Source organism: Caloenas nicobarica, chromosome 2 (genome assembly GCF_036013445.1).
Source record: "Caloenas nicobarica isolate bCalNic1 chromosome 2, bCalNic1.hap1, whole genome shotgun sequence".
In the NCBI taxonomy this organism is placed as follows: domain Eukaryota; kingdom Metazoa; phylum Chordata; class Aves; order Columbiformes; family Columbidae; genus Caloenas; species Caloenas nicobarica.
The window spans coordinates 23,513,481-23,533,663 of NC_088246.1; the positions used below are offsets into that span (position 1 = coordinate 23,513,481).

At 36.4% G+C, this 20,183-nt stretch overlaps 1 protein-coding gene across 1 annotated transcript in view; it reads left to right on the plus strand.

The window, feature by feature from the left end:
- Positions 1-20,183, plus strand: part of RUNDC3B (RUN domain containing 3B) — a 55,310-nt gene that overhangs the window by 24,589 nt on the left and 10,538 nt on the right. Inside the window, exons 6-8 of the mRNA XM_065628717.1 lie at positions 1,493-1,573; positions 2,967-3,135; positions 8,808-8,965. Of these exons, the coding sequence (XP_065484789.1) occupies positions 1,493-1,573; positions 2,967-3,135; positions 8,808-8,965 (408 nt within the window). The remainder of the gene's footprint in view (positions 1-1,492; positions 1,574-2,966; positions 3,136-8,807; positions 8,966-20,183) is intronic.

The following is a 20,183-nucleotide window of genomic DNA, read 5'->3' on the forward strand; positions in this document are numbered from 1 at the left end:
GTGAAATAAAACTGCTTCTGTATTAGCACTGTACTTGGAAGGACTGTAGCTACACATGAATAAGAAGCATAGCAAGAGTAGGTCTGCTCTATGTAAATGCTACCATAAATAATCATCAAGTGACTGTGTTTGTCTTGCAAAAGCCTTAGTGGTACATACTACCGGTATGAGAGGTTAGTTGTATGAGTGTGCTTGTTCTTCCTTTGTCCTCTGATTTCTTATAAGCATATACAGGTTAACAATACTCAGATTAATGATTGTTCCTCATTGGAGACATTTTAGTTTTTGTCAGTGCAGTTTTTAAGAGCCTAGAAATTTTCTGGGCAAAACAGGAACATAGTACAAGAGCAGCATTTTTATTGTGCCGCATATAAGTCATAGTATTATGGTTTGAATAGCTGAGAAGCTGTAGCCATTCTTTTTATGTTATATTTGAGATAATTTTTTTCAGTTCAAACAGTTTCTTACAAATGTTGACTGGCTTATTTGTGTGGAGCTGTGAGTAAGACTTTGGGATGGAGATGGGGGAACCTAGGTGAGAACAGATTCTAAATATTTTCTTTTTCCCTTCGCAGTAGTATGGAATTATGTATCTGCCTAAAATAATTGAGGTTTTGCAGGGCTGTTTTTTGTTATTTTCTTATCCTAGGGAAAGAAAAAAAACATACCTTCAGATGTACTTCTCAAGTACCACTTAAGTGGATTGCATTGTCAAAAATGGAACTTTGTAATCAAGCTAGCAAAAGCTGTGTCTTCCTAGAATCTGGTTTATGATGACAGAGATAATAGGAGTTAGGAATATGAGCCTCGTGCAAGTATAATTAATTTTGTCACTTCGGTAATAATTAAACATGATTCAAATACAATCTTTTCTATCCAGTACCAAAACAGAATGTAGATGAGAGCTTTGTAAAGCTATTGCAATTTAAGAAAATTTTCTGAAAGTTAGTTTCATTAATGTTCCTCATCTTCCTGCAGCCCAACACCAGAAAGTATCTGAAAGGAGAAAGACTCTGAAATATTTTTGAGAACTCATTTTTTACTTAAAATTAGTAGGATGGTTACATAAGCACTCTGCAAACACTTTAAATGAGCTTAAGCTTAAATACTGAAGATTCTAAGATCATACTTAGCTTTTTCTGTTTCTCTTGATTCAGCTAACTTTCATTTTCCTGTTATTCCATTGTAATCTGTATTTTCAGAATAAAAGTGAATATTTACAAAATAGGGTTTATATCATTTGCTCATATCTATTCCCTGATTACGTGGGATTTCTGGGTTTTGGGGTTCTCATTATCCTATAATATGCTTAGTGACTCCCATTTAATATTAAGCAGTCTAGCTTGGCCAGGTTGGATTTCGGTTTTAAATGCTCTAGGCCTTTCTTATTACCAAAAAATTAAGAAAAATCAAATTTTACATTGGTAAGATTCAACTATCTGTCTTTTAATTTTCTTGTTATAATCTTATAATTGTTTCTCTGTTTTATCAGTTTTTGTCTGAAGGGTGAGGGATTGGATGGTAGCTTTCCAGCCGTCATAGATTACACACCGTACTTGAAGTTCACCCAAAGGTACTTTTTATATTTATGCTGCTTTTAAAATTTTATTTAATTGACAAAATTTTACTTAATATTGGGCCTTTTACCTTTCATTTCACATTTGAAATAACATCCATATCTGAATACAAACCTGTACACTCAGATACCTTGCTCTTTCAGACTGGTGGAATTATTACATGACTCATCAGAGTGACTCATGCTATCTTTGTTTACTTGGATTAGAATCACAGTTCGGCAAGAAACAATTTTTTTTACTTCCTTTGAAGATCACCAGACCAAGTTGTCCTTTCTCTTGGGCCTTTTCTGTGTAGCCATAAACTTAAAAGTATTTTGTAAATAAAAATTATATATGCCCTGGTAAATGGTAAAATGTGCCAAGTAAGCAGTGTGAGCTGTTAGCACATAATAAAAAATCATGACTAGCTGTGTACATAATCTGACCTTCCACCTACATCTTGCTCCTCTGATCAGCCATACGATTAATAATAAAAAGAAGGATCACTGTCTAATAGAACAGATAGCAATTTGGCATCTCCAAAAAGCATGGAAATTAATGGATATGTTCTATTGTTGCGCTTGCCAAAATGAAGGAAGCAGTTGGGAGATAGGAGTAGTCTTGAAGATGTACAACTGAACATTAAACATCCTAGATATTCTCTTAAAGTTCTTCCTAGCTTACATGTTAAAGACAAATTGTGTGGTTCAGTTAAAGCAGAATTTGCATCACGGCAGAATTGAGTCGGAGGAATTGCTTACTTAACAAACTAGTAAATGCTGTTAATGTAGTGGAAAGCATAGTTGTAAGGCAAGATTTCAAATGGGTATCGGGATAAATTAAAATTCTTGTCTTTGAGACAATGCCTGAATTCTTTGGCATGTATTGATTCCGGATGTTAAGGAGATACGTTAACAATGAATCTGTGTGTTACTTAGGGAGATACTTATGGTCCATGAAATAACAGGCACATGGTCTTCACTATAATGATAACCATACATTCTCATTTAAATTTATTATGACTTCATGTAACAACAGTCAGTTTTTTATTTTTCTACTTTTTTAGAAACAAAATCTCTTTTCAGATACTGCTCTTTGCCCTGAATTTATGAAGTAAAGGTGGTCACCAGTTCCTTAGATAGCGTATTGTAATGCATTGGCCCCTTGTATTCCAGGAGAGAATCCCACATGCACTTGTCTAACCTGACTAAGGTCACAAGCAAACTTTGCCCTTTCTTTAGGTGGCTATACAAATAAAAGCTTGAAACAGTTTGGTGATCTACACCGTCCCAACATTTTGATTCTTTTTGGTTTACAGAGATTTAGATATCTGTGGTGCTTTAATTTCAAGGGGAATTTGCATTTTAGCAAACATAGGTTTTCACTTGGCTAATAAATATGATCCTTCAGTTCTGACAGCATCAGCAGTGATGAAGAAGAGCTAAGAACACTGGGCAGTAGTGGCAGTGAAGGCAGTACTCCAGAGAACATTGGTCCTCCTTTCATCACGGATGAAAACAGTTGGTACAACAAATGCAAAAGGGTAGAACAGAAGTACCGGCTTGCATTGGAACAGAAGGTAAAAGATTAGTTTTTTGTGGGGGTGGTGGAGCCAAAGCTCATCACCAGCCAACTGGTGACATATCCATTTCAATAAAGACAGAAAAATAGATTAAATATTATTTAGCATCATGTAAGTGGTCTTAAATTTTATGATCCTCAACCTATCTAATTATCTTTGCTCATTGATTTGAAGGAAAAGAGGTTTGGGGAGGGGGAGAAGAGAATACTAATTATGATAATAGAGGGATAAGATTTCACAGTCTAATGTAGAAGCTTTGGCTCTTTTTTCCAATCTCAGGGTTACAGGCAGTGTATCTCTGGAGCTGTTAGGTTGTGACCTTGAAGCGAACACAACTGTCCACTGATTTTCCTCTTTGTTAGAGGCCATAGAATTTTATTGATGTAGATAGACTGCCTGCTGAAGTCTTCTATAATGATAGCAATGTTAAACTTTAACACTTAGTCTTACAGTAAACACAAATGATTGGCAAAGTAATCTGTCTAGGAATGAAAAGCAAGCTATCTTCTCAGCGATCCTGAGATGAGTTTTAGAAAATACACAGTTTTAAGATCTGCTTCAAGCTAAATGGCAAAAAAAAGTGTGTACTTGGATTTGATTGTAATAATTTAGGTGGCATATTGAATGTTATAATAGAAACCAAAGGTAGGTTCTCCCTCTACCACTGAAAATACTGTGAGTTAAAGGTGAAGTAAATTATATATCCAAACTTTCTGGTATTTTTAAAAGCAAAGTGATCGTTTTTTCATAAGAGCATGTTACAAGTACAGAGACAGCAATGCGTATTCGCTAGTGGCAGAAAGAAGGGGGAAGATTGTTTATAGAGACTGAAGAAATAGTCACAGAAAAAGAAAGGCAAGGTCAGAAAAAATGAAAGGGAAGAAAAAAGAAAGACAAATGGTTAATGTTTTTAAAGAACTTTATTAGTATTTTTAGTAACCTTTTTTTCCTAATGTCAGAATTTGATTTTGGTGGAACTGAACACAGTAAGCCATGTGAAAGGCTGGAACTACATAAGAGTGCTTGGGGGTGTAAATATTTCCCTTAGTTTAGAGCATTAGAATCACAAGATAATCTCTCTGACTTTCTAGCTTCTACCATACTGAGGGGGGGGGGGAAAAAGAGAAGGGCAGATGGGATCTAGAATGGATATTCTGCCAGGTGGGACTCAGTACATACACTGTGGCCTGGGCCCTGGTACCGACTCAGTTACATACATATTTAAACTGTAAGAATGATTGTTGGTGTGATTTTTGGCCTGGGACAAGTAGAACTGTCCTAGATTATTTCAGGTCACATTTTGTGAATTAGTGTTTGTCAGTAATCATTCCAAATAACCAGTATGACTTCAGGCATGGTCCTTCGGAACTTGAGTTTTAGTATAGATATCGCCAGACTGAAAGAATATACCTGAGAAGGAGTCCTGGCTATGTTCAGTTCATTAGGGTAAATGTAACTATGGATTGCTAAATGTCAGTCTTATTAATACAGAATGGGTAGAATCAAAGTTGGTTTACTTTAATGCCTGTGAGAGAACTTAGTTTTTCTAAGTAACAGTGAAAAAGTCAGGCTTACAGTGGGATGATAGATGTGAGAGGTATTTTTTTTAAAATATGCATGCAATTATTTATTTTCTATTTTGTGTCCCTTGTTTTTGAAATATGACCTTAAATGTTGGCATCCAGGTTACTGGTACAATCTTCTCAGCCAGCATGGTGTCACTTTCCATATGGAAAGAACTTGTGTTCCTTGGAATTCTCTCTGATACAGAGGACATTTTTCCCTGCTTTTGTAAACCAAAATGTGTCATTCTAAAGGAATCTCTTCAAATACAATAAACAAAATTAAAACCTTTCCCTCCCCACCCCAACAGCCCTTGAAGCACAGGAACGTATTCAAGACAGCATTTCATCCTGTGTCCAGACAAAAACAGATGATCAGTTTGAATTCCGCTTTTCTCCAACCTTATGAAGATCGTAAAGTATTTTTGAGTTTAATGAGGAAAATGTCATCAGCTCTGGAGAAGCACTGAAAAGAATAAAATAGGTGGATGGTTGATTTTTTTTCTTGGTACATCCAGGTGGTTCATTTCCAAGGATACCCTGTGAAGGATACCCCATCAAAGTTGCGACAGACATCTGTAGAAACAATATTGGAACATGGTGTCCAAACCCACTAACCAGAATCACTAGGAAGCTTTACAGCTGCAAAAGCACGAAGATCTTCAGTGGCTGTAGCAGCAAATGGAGGTTTTGGTTTATTCATGAGTCTAAGATCCAGAAATGTTTCTGTGGGAAGTTATTCACTAATCTGAAACTGAGTATTTTGCGTTTTTGAGCATTACTATTTTAGTGAGTCACATTATTCCTTGTAGCGTTCTCTTAATGAACTGACAACTTCTGTAGTCAACTAACGTAGGGGTGAATTTAAGTTGGTTTTATGATAACTCTTTGAAAACTTCGGTGCATTTAATACAATTTTCAAAATCATAGCTACTCTGACAGCTGTTGACACTTTCCTAATTATCCTCTTTTAGGATGCTTACTTGATAGTTGCAGCAGCAAAATAACTTTTTATTCCCACAGACAGAAAATTTTCTATTGTCTAATTTTCATTTGGGATGTACCTGCCAAATTTTTATATAATTCACGTCAACCATGCTATGTCTATTCTATTCCAACTTGAACAAATGACCATTAAGAGGTTAGATGGACTATGGAATAGAGCTCCTTTCCTGAGTGTTTCTCTCCTTCCCTTTTCAGGACCTTTGTTGTGACACATGGTGCAGTAGGTACCAGTTAATCAGAGACAGTGTTTTCTTTCAACCAAAGGGGTTTCTGACATTCTGTGTGTTGGAAAACTGATGACTGGGACAAGAAGACCAAATTGAAAAGAATGCTTTTTTAGTAACTGATATAGTGAGTCTGATAGATCCACCTTTTGCTCTATTGTCATTCAATGATAAATTCCTTTTGTGCCTCCTAAGTATGTGTACTGCAGTCATTAATAGCACAGGTGAATGATGTTTACCAGGGTCACGATATGACAAGCAGTTAGATTGCAGCTAAGATACAGATACCTTTATCTTCTGAGTTTGAATGGTGGGATAGGATCAGGTATTATTTCAGCAAGGTAAATCCTAGCATTGCTTTATTGGATCAGCAATGTTATGCTGGTTTAGACCAAGAATCCTTGGTTATCCTACTATCCCATCTTGGATACTTGCCCAAAGTAGCTGCGGAGGGAAGAATAAAAACAAAGCAAATGTATATGCACTGTTTTTCCTGTAATACTTTCTTGGCCAATGCATATCAGCTGAAGGACTTCCTGAAGCTGATAAGGTTTTTCTGTTTAGCAACCCGTGATGAATCTCTCCTCCAAATAACTTGTCAAATATTCCCTTGACCCCCTGTAAATTTTTAACATCCAAACAGTTTTCTTGGCAAAGCATTCTGTGTATCTACCATCTGTTATGTGAAAAGCCACCTGCTTTTCTGTCTTTTGAATCTGGCTCATAACAACTTGATTTCATGGTGCCTAGCTCTTGTATTTTAAAAAATAACGAACAGTCCCTTCCTGCCCTCTCCAGGCCACTCTGGAAATATAAGTTTGCCTTTTCCAGGTTGTCTTTCGTCCAAATTAATGAGTCATGGTTTACGCATTTGTTACTTATGTTGAAGTTATCTCTTCCCCTTTTGGAATTGTATAAGCTGTTCACTTTTGTGTAGTAAACTCCTAAATTCTTCATGTGCTGTTTATACTGGATTTTTATATGCTTTCACTGGTGGGATGACGCATCTGTGTGTCATTGTAGATAGAGGTATTTACTGTTCATAGTGTTCTGTTTCAAATACTGATGCTTCGTATCTAAAATCTTTTCGTAAAATGTTTGTTTGATGTTCCTGGGAGGCAGGAAACTTGTCTATCTCCTAATGCATCAGTTAGTACTTTCAAAGTGCTACTTAGAGTTCCAAGGCGTAACTCAGCAGTTAAGATAACAGTTACATTTGATGGGGCAGAACTAGACATACTGAAAAGCTCTCAAGATTCCTTGGAACTTGTACTGAGACTGAAATAAATTCCTGTCAAATATAAATCTATCCAGTGGATAGAACCATATGTAATCATAGAATCACGGAGTAGTTGTGGTCAGCTGGCACCTCTGGAGATTGTCTAGTCCAGCTGTCCTGCTCAGCAAAAGGTAGACTAGAGCAGGTTGGTCAGGGCCTTTTTCAGTCAGGCTGTGAATATCTCAAGGATGCAGACTCCTCAGCCTGTCTGTACAATGCATTCCAGTGTTCATTTACAAATTAAAAAAAATATATTAAAAAGAAAAGGTTTTTCCTACATTTAAATAGTTTCCTGTATTTCAGTCTGTGCCTGTTGCCTCTTTTCACTGGATACCACTGGGAAGTCTGACTCCATCCTCTTTACACCTTCCCATCAAATATCGATACACATTGATATGATTCCCTTCCTCTTCCCTCCTCCCCAAACCCGGACTGAGCAATCCTCTTTCTGCCTCCACTAATATAAGAGGTCCTCCAACCTCTTAATAGTCTTTGTGGTGAATTATATTAATAGCATTTTACTACTAGTTAATGTAAAAACATTTTTCTGCTCAACAGGACTACACCATTGTGTGTCTATGAAAACTACGGGGTTTTTTGTTTGGTTGTTTTTTTGTTGTTTGTTTGTTTGTTTTTTTCTGAATGTGGGTGCCTATGAAAGAATTGCAAATTTTTCCACAGGCTTCAAAGATTGTGCAAAATTTTCTGCTTTATAGACTTATTCTATCCAGCTTTAACTAAGAACTGATAAGAAGTTACTAGAATCTGACAAGCTGTGACTTTGCTTGAGGAAGAAAAAGCAATAGCTGCTTAGTATTGTAACCAGATGGGTAACTTGTGAACATACTTTGTGATCAGCCTGCCATCGCAGCTGCTATTAAAGACTCACATTGTGGATTTTTTTAATTTACTAGGTAGTTGGAGTGTGATTAAGACTGCCCCATATCTTGTATAGTACCAGCAGAAAAAATGATGACATAAATGCACACGTACGACGTGACCTTCACCATTTGTCCTACCTTATGCTTTGCTGTAGATGAATATTTATTTCAACAACTTCCTTTGTCATTTTAATGTGTGATGTGGTATTGCAGTTTTCAAAGAAACTTTTAAATATTGTTGGCTTTTTAAATAATAATTCTGGATCCCTTTCATTAACTGTGTAGATCCATATAGATACATTCTACTTTTGTCCTTCTTGCGCAATATCTAACATCCTGCATCTGTTAAGTTGTAGAGTTCTGATGTTTTTCTTGTACTAGTGACTGTTCTGTGTTCTTTTTGAAAAACGAATTAGTGTTTCATGCTGGTGGCATTTCTGTCTCATTGCTTTATCCATTATTCTATTCCTTCACAGGAATATAAACAAGTATATGATTTTCTTGGTACCTATTAGGAAACATCATACTAATCAGAAGTCAGTTTACTAGTCTGTTTAAAAAATTTTAAAAACCCAGCAACAGCAAAATCCAAAAAAAAACCCCTACAACAAAACCGAAGTAGAACTGTATACATCTTAAACCAGAAAAATGTCAACATACATAAATAAGTTTTTTTGATAGTGTGTTCAATAAAGCTTTCTAACACTTCTATTTCCAGGGTTACCTCGAAGAATTGGTACGACTCAGAGAAAACCAGCTATCTGAATCTGTCTCACAGAATAAACTGCTGTTACAAAGAATTGAAGATATGGATCTAGCCCATAAAATGGAGAAGGAACAGCTGGAATTTATCATTGTGGAACTGCAAGACCAGTTGTAAGTTAGTAAAATGGAGAAACATTCTTACAGTGGTATTACTGAAATGACTTAACTATATAATATGAAGAACTTCTGGTCCTGTGGAAATGAATCAAACTTCATAAAGAAATCAATGTATTTTAGTTTGGTGTGGGGTTTTTTTGGTTGTTGTTGGTGGTGGTTTTGTTTTTTGTGTTTGTTTGTTTTTTCCCCGACAAGTCTTATATGCAGAAATAGCTGCCCTGAAAACTGCAGTAGTATAAGAAACAATAATTCTGAGATTTTTTTTTTTTTTTTAGTTCTGAAATAGCTTACAGTAAACTTGTTTAAATTTTAAACACATTTTTATAAAATGTTCTTTATATTTTATAGCGTCTAGATTTTTTACCCTTAAAAATACTGGAAGCAGCTTTCTTTTGAACACTACTTTTAAAATGTTAGGCAGGAGAGGATAAAGAAATACTTATTTTCTTTGTATAGGTTCTATTTTATTTGCGTGTGGCTCAGATACAGTAGAAGTTCATTTGGTAGTCCTAAAAATATTCGAACTGATGAAACAGTTTTCTATTCACCCTTTCTTCAATGCAAGGCAAAATGCTAAAACAGCAGGAGAAGGTTTAATTTCTTAATAGCATATGTGACTCCTAATGTGATAAATATTCAAATGTCATATGATCCTTACACAGTTTATCCTCCCAGCCCTGTCTGTCAGGCAGGGAGGTATTGTCCTTGTTGCAGAGACACTCCCTGGTAACGTTTAAAGACCCAGAGAGACGGAATACTTGCTGTGTGGTGATAAACTGCCACGAGGCTGCTAGAGTACGCATCTGTTCATAACAAATACAAGATAAATGATTTTACCTTATATCTGGAGTAATTTGTATGTGTCTGAGCCCTGAAGTAAAATGGAAGTCATCTGTGGCCTTTATATTCATTCTCTCCATCCTGGATTTGTTTCAAAGATGGCTTTGGGGTACCTTAGTTCCCGCTGCGCAGTGTCTTACAGAGACACCACCCAGAAGGGTCTTTTCCGTGCAGTAAAAAGTATTTCTAGCTTGTAAACAAAGCTTTGAGTTGTTTTCTTCCCCGCTCTGCCTTGTGGTAGATCATTCTTTTTGCCAGCGCTTGAAATGGATTTTATGAAAATCCTCAGAAATGCAGCATTTGCCTTTTATTTATTCCAATTTCAGAGTTGAGGAAGAAGAAAAGATGTTTTTCCAAGTATTTTTTTTCTTCTTTTGATTGCCTGTAAGCCTTTGAGAGATACCTGTTCCTGAGTTCTTTTCTGAACTTACCGATACAGCTAATGATTCATGTTATACCTGTTTGGCCTCCCTGATTATTTGGGGTAGGTGAGGGGAGGGTGTGAGCTCACTTGAACTGATTCTGATACTTGGAAATTTTGAACATTCAGTCCTGCTGTTATTTTTAGCTGAGCTATATGCAATCAGACTGTTCTAAAGATCTCAGGCCTTGGGGTTTGATTTTGTTTGCTGGCTTTCTTATGTAAAGGCTCAAATTGTGGAGCAGTTTCTGTTGTATCTTGACAGTGTCTTGTATATCTGCTTGTGAGACACTGCAGTCAGGAGCCTGGACTACACTATTTGGTATAAATATCTAGTAGTGGAGGTATAAATTTGCATTGTTATTGCTGTAAGTGTAGCATGCCTGTCAGATGAACTCTTCTTAAAGTGTGTTAGGAACTCATAGTTCCTTGTTGAGGAGCGAGAAGGGGAGAAATATTCCTAACAGGTTTATGATGGCCAGCAGTCATAATTAACATCATTTAATCATTCTTTCATACTTGGTTTTTTCCTATTTTTTTTTTTCTTTTATTCTAACCAAGGGTTATCTGGTAGCAGAATATGTTGTATCACTAATGTGTCTGTAATGTGGCATGAGTTCTGGCCAATTGCTTTTTATGGTCCAGCTGTTTTGAATGGTGTTCACATAATTCCAAATCTTAGTGTTTCGGTCCTCTATCATTTTGAAGTAGTGAATGTATGCTGTAGTCTTTTTTTAATTCTTTATCAGCAGGTAATAGCAAGTTTGGGATTGTAATACTGCCCAGGGCATACTACGTAACTGTTTGTAAAACACTTTGAGATCTGATTTAGGATCATTTGCTGTGTAATGGAAACTATTATAAATAAATATTCTATATTTTATTTTTAATGATGGTTTTCTGTTCCACTGGCTGTTGTTAAGTTAGAAAGTTCTACCACTTCAAACTTCTGTTGTGTATTTGTTGATGTTTCCAAAATGGCATTTCACAGGCATGCAAGTCAAAATGTTTTATGTGTATTCTCAATGGATTTGGGTAGAATCTGAGTCTATGTCTAGGTCTCCCTCCTCTCCTCACCACTCCCTCAAAAAAAAAAAAAAAAAAAAAAAAAGTAAGTAGGGGATGGGGAATAGAGATCTGACTTTCTTGGCAGTATAGGTTGTTCTTGTTGCTGACTTGGAAACCAGATAGCACTAATGATCAACAAGGCTTTCAGGTTATAAATTAGATTACCTATGGAGAAACTTCCCCATATTCACATTTAATAAGGCAGTTTCCTATAAAGCATGAAATAAATATGGAGATAGGAGACTGAAGAAGCCTGGAAGTAATTTTTGTTTTACAGCTGCTATGCAAAACTTAATTCTACAATGTTGAGTATTCTTAACTTTGCCTCACACGCTTCAGTATCCAAACTACAATGAACAACACAGTTTCAATTTAGTTAAAAGCCATTTCATGGGTCTCATGAATACAAATATCTGGAAAATAGTGAAGCTGAAAATGTATCAAATTAGTTATTCACAAAAGAGTAACTTTTTTTGTGCCTCTCAACTTAATAGGATTTCTTTATAATATCCCCACCCATCTGGGGACTAGATGTCTCACCTTGCTGACAGGTGTCTGATAGCAAATCAAGTTAGAAAAATGAATCACAGAATCACAGAATGTTAGGGATTGGAAGGGACCTCAAAAGATCATCCAGTCCAATCCCCCTGCCAGAGCAGGAACACCCAGATGAGGTTACACAGGAAGGCGTCCAGGCGGGTTTTGAATGTCTCCAGAGAAGGAGAATCCACAACCCCGCTGGGCAGCCTGTTCCAGTGTTCCATCACCCTCACTGAGAAGAAGTTTCTTCTCATATTTAAGTGGAACCTCTTGTGTTCCAGCTTGAACCCATTACCCCTTGTCTTACTGTTGGTTGTCACCGAGAAGAGCCTGGCTCCATCTTCGTGACACCCACCCTTCATATATTTATAAACATTAATGAGGTCAGTGTTTATAAATGAAACTGCAATAAACCACCTGGTCACCTGTGGACATGTTTAAACTAATGCACAGCTGATCAAGAAAAGAAGAATGTTCAGACTAGATATTAGAGAACATTTCTGTACAGAGAGGGTTGTCAAACACTGGAACAGGCTTCCTAGAGAAGTGATCAATGCCCCAAGCTTGTCAGTGTTTAAGACGCACTTGAATAATGCCCTTAATTATACACTTCAACTTTTGATCGGCCCTGAAGTGGTCAGGCAGTTGGACTAGATCATAGATTTAAATCTCTTTCAACTGGAACTATTCTGTTCTATTCTCAGAGCAGCTTGCTCTTCTACCACGCTTTGAGCATCTCTAGATGAAGTAATTGCCCAGTGATATATGTCAATTGTAATAATAATGAGGCATATTCTGTCTTTCATTTGCTTTCTTCAGAAGTGTTTCCCATCACTGGGACATTTTTTCCTAGGACTAGTTGTAGTTGATCATTAGAGAACAGTGCTTTTGGCTTCACTCTTCTATATAAATAGTATATTTTTACAGTAAGTGTGAGGCAGTTCTTAAGGCCTTAAAGTGCTTAAAATTAACAGCTTTTAAGTGCTTACAAATAACAGCTAACAGGAGGACAGCCAAGAGAAACCTGTGATCCATGGCGTGTCTGACTGAAGATAACAGTTGAATTCTAGAACATTCAAAATGTGATGGGAGAGGAGTCCCAAATCATCAAGAAACTGTGTCCTGGAATATTCGAAACTCACAGTGGCAGCCATTTATTCCTCCTCTAAGATTCCCCAAAGAAGTGTTGAATGTCTCTTGGAAAAGAGAGGCATTTAATTGCACACCCCATCAGTAAAAAAATTCTGAGCATACCCCCTAATATAGGTATGCTTATTTATTTATTAATTATATACATGTACTACTGTACTAATATATTATGTACATTATAAAATATACACAAAAATAGCAATGAAAGAGGATGATATAAGGATGGAATAAACACTATTTTGTTGTTGTTGTTGTTTATTAACAGTACCATAAGTATTTTCTTCCCATACACCAACGGACTGTCTTATGTGCCCCACTTTGGAGACCACGTCCTTGAAGGACTAGTTAGTTCAGTCAAAGAAATGACTGGACAAAATCTGGAACTGCAGTAAAACTCTTTATCTCAGCTTAAACAGGCTTTATTTCCCCTTAGGGTGATTCTTAGTCTTTCTTTTGGCTTACACACTACCAGCATCTAAGGCAAACTCTACAGATCTTTGTTCCTTTGAAGTTCAGATTCTGCATCTGAAATTGATATTTATATACGTTAAATATTGATGTATGATCACAAGAGAGATTCCATCAATTTCCTGGATAGTGACTCATCTCCTGCATAGTGACTCGTATTATAAAAGCTAATCACTTTAACAAAAAAGTCTTTTTAAATAAAATGATAAGGGAAAAGGAAAGCATTGTATACAGAGGTAAAAAACGCTCAAGTTAACATGCTTTAATTTTCTTTTTTCTTCTGCCATGGTTCTTGTTGAAATGACAATAGTGATTTGCATAATGTTTACCAACATGGTTTCCTCCTAAGGTATTTGTCAGGTTGGTGTGCCAGGGATAGGATGATACAGCCTCTTTGTCCCAGCTGCTGCATTTTTTTTTTTCTTTTATTTATCACTTGTATTGAAAATGTATTTCTTAGATTCAGTGGTTCGGCTATATTTTTATTTCCCTCTGCTGTTTCTTCCTATATCCTTGTCTTGTTCTGGTGTTTTGTGGAGGGAAGGAAAGTCAAGAAAACTCTCCTGTGTTTGGAATTTTGTCTTTGGTTGTGCCACAAATAAGACTGAAATTAAATTGTAATTGTAGGGACACTCACATCTTACGTTGTATTAAGCTTTTCTGTATAATTAAGATTCTTTTGTATGTTTTATCACATCTTAAAGCTAGCTTTTTTAATTCATCTGGCTGCTACTTCAGAATCAGTCAGCCTTTTCAAGGCCCAAACACTGCTTGTACTCCATTCTTAATATTTTAATATAGCTGTCTGAGAGATCCAGCAGTACTGCAGTTCCGATCTGGATAACACCAATGTCTTTGTAAAGACAGGAAACAACGGTTTAGTTGCAACCCCGAGAGAGCGTTTGTTTCAGTGACACTCTTTAAGCACAGTAAATGCTCTGTGTGTGTCTCCATCAGAGCTGCACACAGCATGTCAACGCTTCACTCTCTTCCCGGCATCGACTGTTGGAGTAGAGTGTCCATACGCCTGTTTTTCCCTGTGTTAGCTCTGCTCTGAGCTCATGCTAAAGCATCCGGTCTTTCAGCGAAGTCCACCAGCTGGTTCTCAGCACCACCTGAACGCAGATACCGTAGTTCTGCAAGAGCAGCGTGCCAGAGTAAATCCAGACATGTTTAGGTTCAGGCAAAAGGAGCTTCTCTGTTTCAAATACACCATGTCCTGCCAGGTGTATTATGGAGTACTTAAAGGAAGATTTACTGTATTCTTTGCAGCAAAGATGATTCCTTTCCAAAGACTGATCATGCCCCGTGTGTTTAAGAAACCTGCTTATGAAAATAGTATCTGTGCTTTTCCTTGCTTTGTCAAGATTCTGGTTGTAAATGCTCCAGAGCTGTCAGTGCTGTCACAGAGACTCTGCCTGAGAGGGCGAGGAGGGTCAGAGAGGAAGGCACAGAGTTGCAGAGGATGTAGGAAATTGAATGTAGAAATGGAATTCCTCTACTGCATAAGTACAGTAAATCCAATTTATTGTAGCTGCTTTATTTTCTCACTAGAAAGAACTAGGACATTAAAATTTAATGTTTGATCTTCTTGGTGATTTTCTTTCCTAGAATGTCAAAACTGAGAATGGTAATCCTTCTTTCCTTTTAAAGCTTTCATGGATCCTTGATATCAAACCATAATTCACATTAGCCATGCTTTTATTTTTAATGCTTCCTGTATGTCCTCTGACTCCCTCAAGTTTGCAGAAGCAGTTTTAAATCCTTGGGATTACAGTCTGGTTGTCTGGTTTGTTTTCAGCACCTTCTTTTCTCAACTTGTCTGTCTTTTTTTTTTTTTTTAAACAGTGTTGTTTATGCAGTGTTTTGGATTTTATTTTTGTGGAATTCTTTCTTTTTTTTCAGTTTGCCACGATGTTGTACGCCTGTTCTGTTTTACAAAGGTGTGAATAGGCACCAAGAAGGAAAGTTCTGTTTTCAGTGAGGTGGAAACCTGTGAAAGCAATGGGAGGGTTTTTTTTGTTTAAAAGTGTAACTAGGAAAAGTTCAGCTGGGCATCATACATGGACAGACAGACTCCCGCAATTCAGAGTGGAGCATACAGAGTGAGGCGCGGCAAAGAAATACACATAATTGAAAAAAATTGCAGCCAAGCCTCCAACATGATGGAGGACCTGCTATTCTTAGAATCCAGAGGGATTGCATGGATTTATTGCACAGCAGGAAACCAAAAGTTTCTGGATTCTTCAATCAGCTTGAAGAAAAGAACTTAGTCCTTATGATGCAGTAGATAGGGAATTATTGTTAAACCCTCATATTTTAGTTTCTCATTCTGAACTTTTAAAAAGAGGGTTTTAAAGGTTTATATTAAAATAAATCTTAAATTTCAAAATGTTGAAAGCTCTTGAAGTTTTGGTGTCTTCAAGGACAAGATGTGTTGGTATATTTACAACAAAATGCTGGCTGACTACAAAGAGAAAGGTACTTATTTTTGTAATGAATCCACCCTCTCCCCCCTATCCTCCCTCTCCTTCTATTTTTACTTTTTTTTTTCTTGCTTTCTCTCCTTAGTGGGTTAGACAATCACGAGGACTTTCCTCTGACCATTTTCCATACTTAATGACACTAGTGTGGCAATGAGTCCCCTTCTCTGAGTCTCTAGTGTGTAATAGTAAAATCTGTTTTTATAGTGGCATTCTCTCTCTTTTCTCCCATAGCTACACTTCTATGGGTAAAGGCATCGCATAAAAGTAGCAAGTAAGAAAGCCTGAAGTTACTTGCTCATTAGCACCATGTGCATCCAAATTCCAGAATTTTTATCCAGTGATGACTTAGAAGGTTGGGAGCAGGGGGAAGTAAGGCCTTTCAAGACAATAATGCAAGTATTCGACCCTTGAGGGCCTCAGTACCATGCAGTTGTGAATAATGTGCATTCCCAGTAGGAAATCATATTGTATGCATAATGGAGTTTCTTCCTTGGTTAATATTACCTGAACTTACCTGAACTGCGGCAGAAAAAGAATAGTTGCTTAGACATAATAATGTTAAACAACCTATACAACAAATACTAAGGTTTTCCTCTTTTAATTCCATGAAGACAATTATCATGTCTAGAATAGGTCAACCTGAGGCTTTGATTTCATAAAAAGGTTTGATTAACTTAATACTCACTGCAAATGGAGGGGATGGAGAATATCAGCTAAAAATAGGATAAGTCGATCATGATGCATAATCATTAGCTCCTGGAGTACAATAATAGGTACTGAATTTGATCTATTTGTGCTTTACCCAGTTAGATAAATAATCTTGCATTACCATTTGCTTCTGAGAGCCCCAATTTTTCTTGCTTCATTTCTTAACCCTCATGTACATTTACTGTAGATTTGCTTCTATGTTCTTAAAAAATAGTGAAGGGAAAAGCTAGTACTCGATAGTGTGTATACATAAATGAGAAGAGTTCAGCAAAAGTTACTTTTACATTCTTCTAATATATTTAATGCAAGTTACATGAAGTTCAATGCCAAACTAAATGAACTTTAAATGGCAAATAGTAAAGCTATAACCAATTTTTGTGAGAGTGGAAGAATGCGGTCAGGTTAGAATGGTGAGGAGAGGCTAATTCTGTATTTGCAGAGATATTACATTATCATTGATATACTGCATCAATATAAGAGTCTTAGACAGAAGACACTGATATTTAAATTATCCTAAATTTCGGTTTTATTTGGCTATATGTATTGTTTTAAATCAGATTGAGAATTACATTTCATTCAGTAAAAAGGAATAGAAAAATCCATTTTATACTTTCAAAACAAAACTAAAATTTTGTCTAAAATAGTTTGACCAAAAGAAACAGGTTGTTATAGGTTGGTGTGCATACACAGTCACAGAAATATTTATGAGTATTTTTGGTGTGTTTGATCATGGTGGTGTTATTTGTTTGTTTTTCATTATGGATGATATTGGTAAATTTAGGATACCATTTGTTTCTCTTTCTTCAAAATCCAGTTTTAATGCTTTAACTTTCTGTCTTGGATTTTCTCAATGTTTTGTTACAACACAATTTAAATTATTTCTGCAAAGGCTTAAAAATAGAGAAAAGTTGAATGTCTGAAGTTATAACCAAGAAAATACAGTAAAGTATGTTACCTGATTTCTTGAGCAAGAATTTTATTAGCTGCCTTTCTATTTGGAGAGCAAGTGGTTGAGATTTAGATCGGTGCTTTTTCTGTTTGTCATTGAGATATTATTACGCAAAGTAAGTCAACATTCCCTTATTAACTTTTTCATCATTAGAAATGTGTCATGCTAAGGGAGTTTATATGCTAGTTTTGGCAAATACTTGTCTATATGGAAGTTTCATCTTGCAGTTATAACGTTGGATATTTCTGCTGAAATTCTTGCTGCCTTAATCTGACAGTGGAAGTTTAAAAAAGTGTAAAATGACAAAAAAATATTGAGAAGACCACTACCTTTAGTGAAGTTTTTCCTGATCTGTTCTGAAGGAAGATTTGTATTTACCTGACTGACATGGACAAAAAAAAATCATTGAATGATGAGCTCTCTTTGAGAGGATATTTACTGAAGGCAACTTTGTCAAAAAGAGCTGTTTTCTAAGACTCCTCCGTTTTCCAGCAGGAAGGATCTGATGGTTGAAGAACACAATTAAAAGCTGCTTTTTACTTTTTAAAATTTGGTTGCTAGTCAAGTTCAGTGTTTTTCTTGTTTTAAGTCGGGACCTACTATCTGGGGAAACGGGCTGTGTTGTGCCTGTCGTCCTTCTCCAAAGGAATCGGGCCTAGTTGTGAGCGTCAGTCACGCGCTGCACTGGTATTTTAATGAGCACATGCAAAGTTACCATATTGCTGTGTGTTTTGATCCATTTTGAATGTCCGTATTCTGAAATAAAATCTCCAGTGTAATTAGACTAGAACTCAAGAGTCAAGCTACTGGTATTTCTGCCAATATAAGCTTATCAAAGTTACTCTAAAGGTCAAGGAGATCAAAGGCTGTGTAAAATTGAGACAGTAATTTTATGACTGGAGGATATATTTCAAGATCTCTAGGAAGTAATATAGGAGGACCAAACAGGTTGCTGAAGAAACTTCAAGGAGATCTGTTCTGTGGCACAACTAGAACCGTTGCTGTTACACACGAAGATCTGTTGGCCAGTCAGAAAGAGTGAGAAAATGTGGTGCGGTGGGACACACCTGCTTTTTTTCACTGCGGCGGCCGCCATTAGAAAGTCTGCTGGGAACTAACTGCTCTGGCATCTAATTTGGGGACGGGGCACAAACCTGAGTGGGGTGATATATCGCAGCATCAAAATCTACTGGTAAGTAACTCATTTTCATACCTGCTGATCTAATTTCTCAAAGTCCAATGACATACCAGTCCAGACAGCTCACTGTCTTGCTACAGTACTGACAATTTGAGAGTTCCCTTTTATTTTAGAGTTGCTTTTACAGATTTTAGTTATATTCATGTGTGCTATCAATTTGAGTTTGCATTCCATATTTGCTGTCCTAAAAAAAGGTTTTTAAAACTTGTTCTTATTCAAATGTTTTATTTTTTTTAAGCTTTTATTTTCACTTTTACTTTTCACTACTCAGGTAGTTCTTGAACTGGAGCACTCATCTGATATAATTCCCTTTCTTAGGGAATTAGTCTGTTTGGTTTATTTCCTGTCTTCATCTGCTGGTAGGAGGGCAAATTGCCAACTGGACTGGCATTTTCTGGATTTGGAGAAATTAAACTTGCAGGTAAGAAATTACTGGTTTTTCATAGGTATAATTGGAAACAGAACTGACTTTTTGTTTATTAAACAAAAAAACCACACCTGTGTAAATGGGTCTTTCAGAACAGGCTTCCAGTGAACCTGGATTTGATCCAGGGGAAATTGGAAATCCAATCTAGCTGAAACAACACCAGAAATTTTATGTGGCTACCAAGATAAGGCTTTTCTACATTAGCTTGGACTAAACTTGAGACTATTTTTTATTTAGTTATTTATTTTTAAATTCCCAGAGGTAATATAGTTACAGTATATTAAGTGACCCAAGATAATAACTTTTTAATATCATTTCTGTTTTATGTGCAGGAACCCCACATACAGGCTGTCTTTTGTCCCTATCCCCCCACTGTAAATGAGCAAATCAAGTTAGGTCACAGTTGCAAGATGCAGAAGTTTTAGAAGTGATAATTCAAAGAAGTAATTTCTTATCATTTTGTGAGGTAGCTGAGCTGCCAAAAGTGATGCTCGTGCAAACAGAACTGGTAGGAATTAAATATGTATTTTTTAAAGGCTTCTTTAAAAAAAAAAAACCAAAACCAAAAACATTTTGATGATCCATTTTCAGAATGGCTCCTATATGATTGTACTAGACAGCTGAAAGGGCAGCACACTGTGGAGCAGGGATGGAAATGAGTACTAGTTTATTATTCATGTGTACCATAAATAGTGATATTCTGCTTGTGCTTAATAAACAATCTCAAAAGAATAAACCATGAAATAAACATCTGAAATAAAATGAATTAATAAAAGTTGAGGAAATCGGGAAATCAGCAAGTAAATATTCTGGAGGGTACCTGACAAAGACTGGGCCAGTGAACGCTAATGGAGAAGGACGTTTATCAGAAGATGTCACTAATCTTGCTTTTCCCTACCACTTCGATACACAATTAGAGGAGTAAAAGTCAAAAGCATGCAGAGGCATTTCTGGGAAT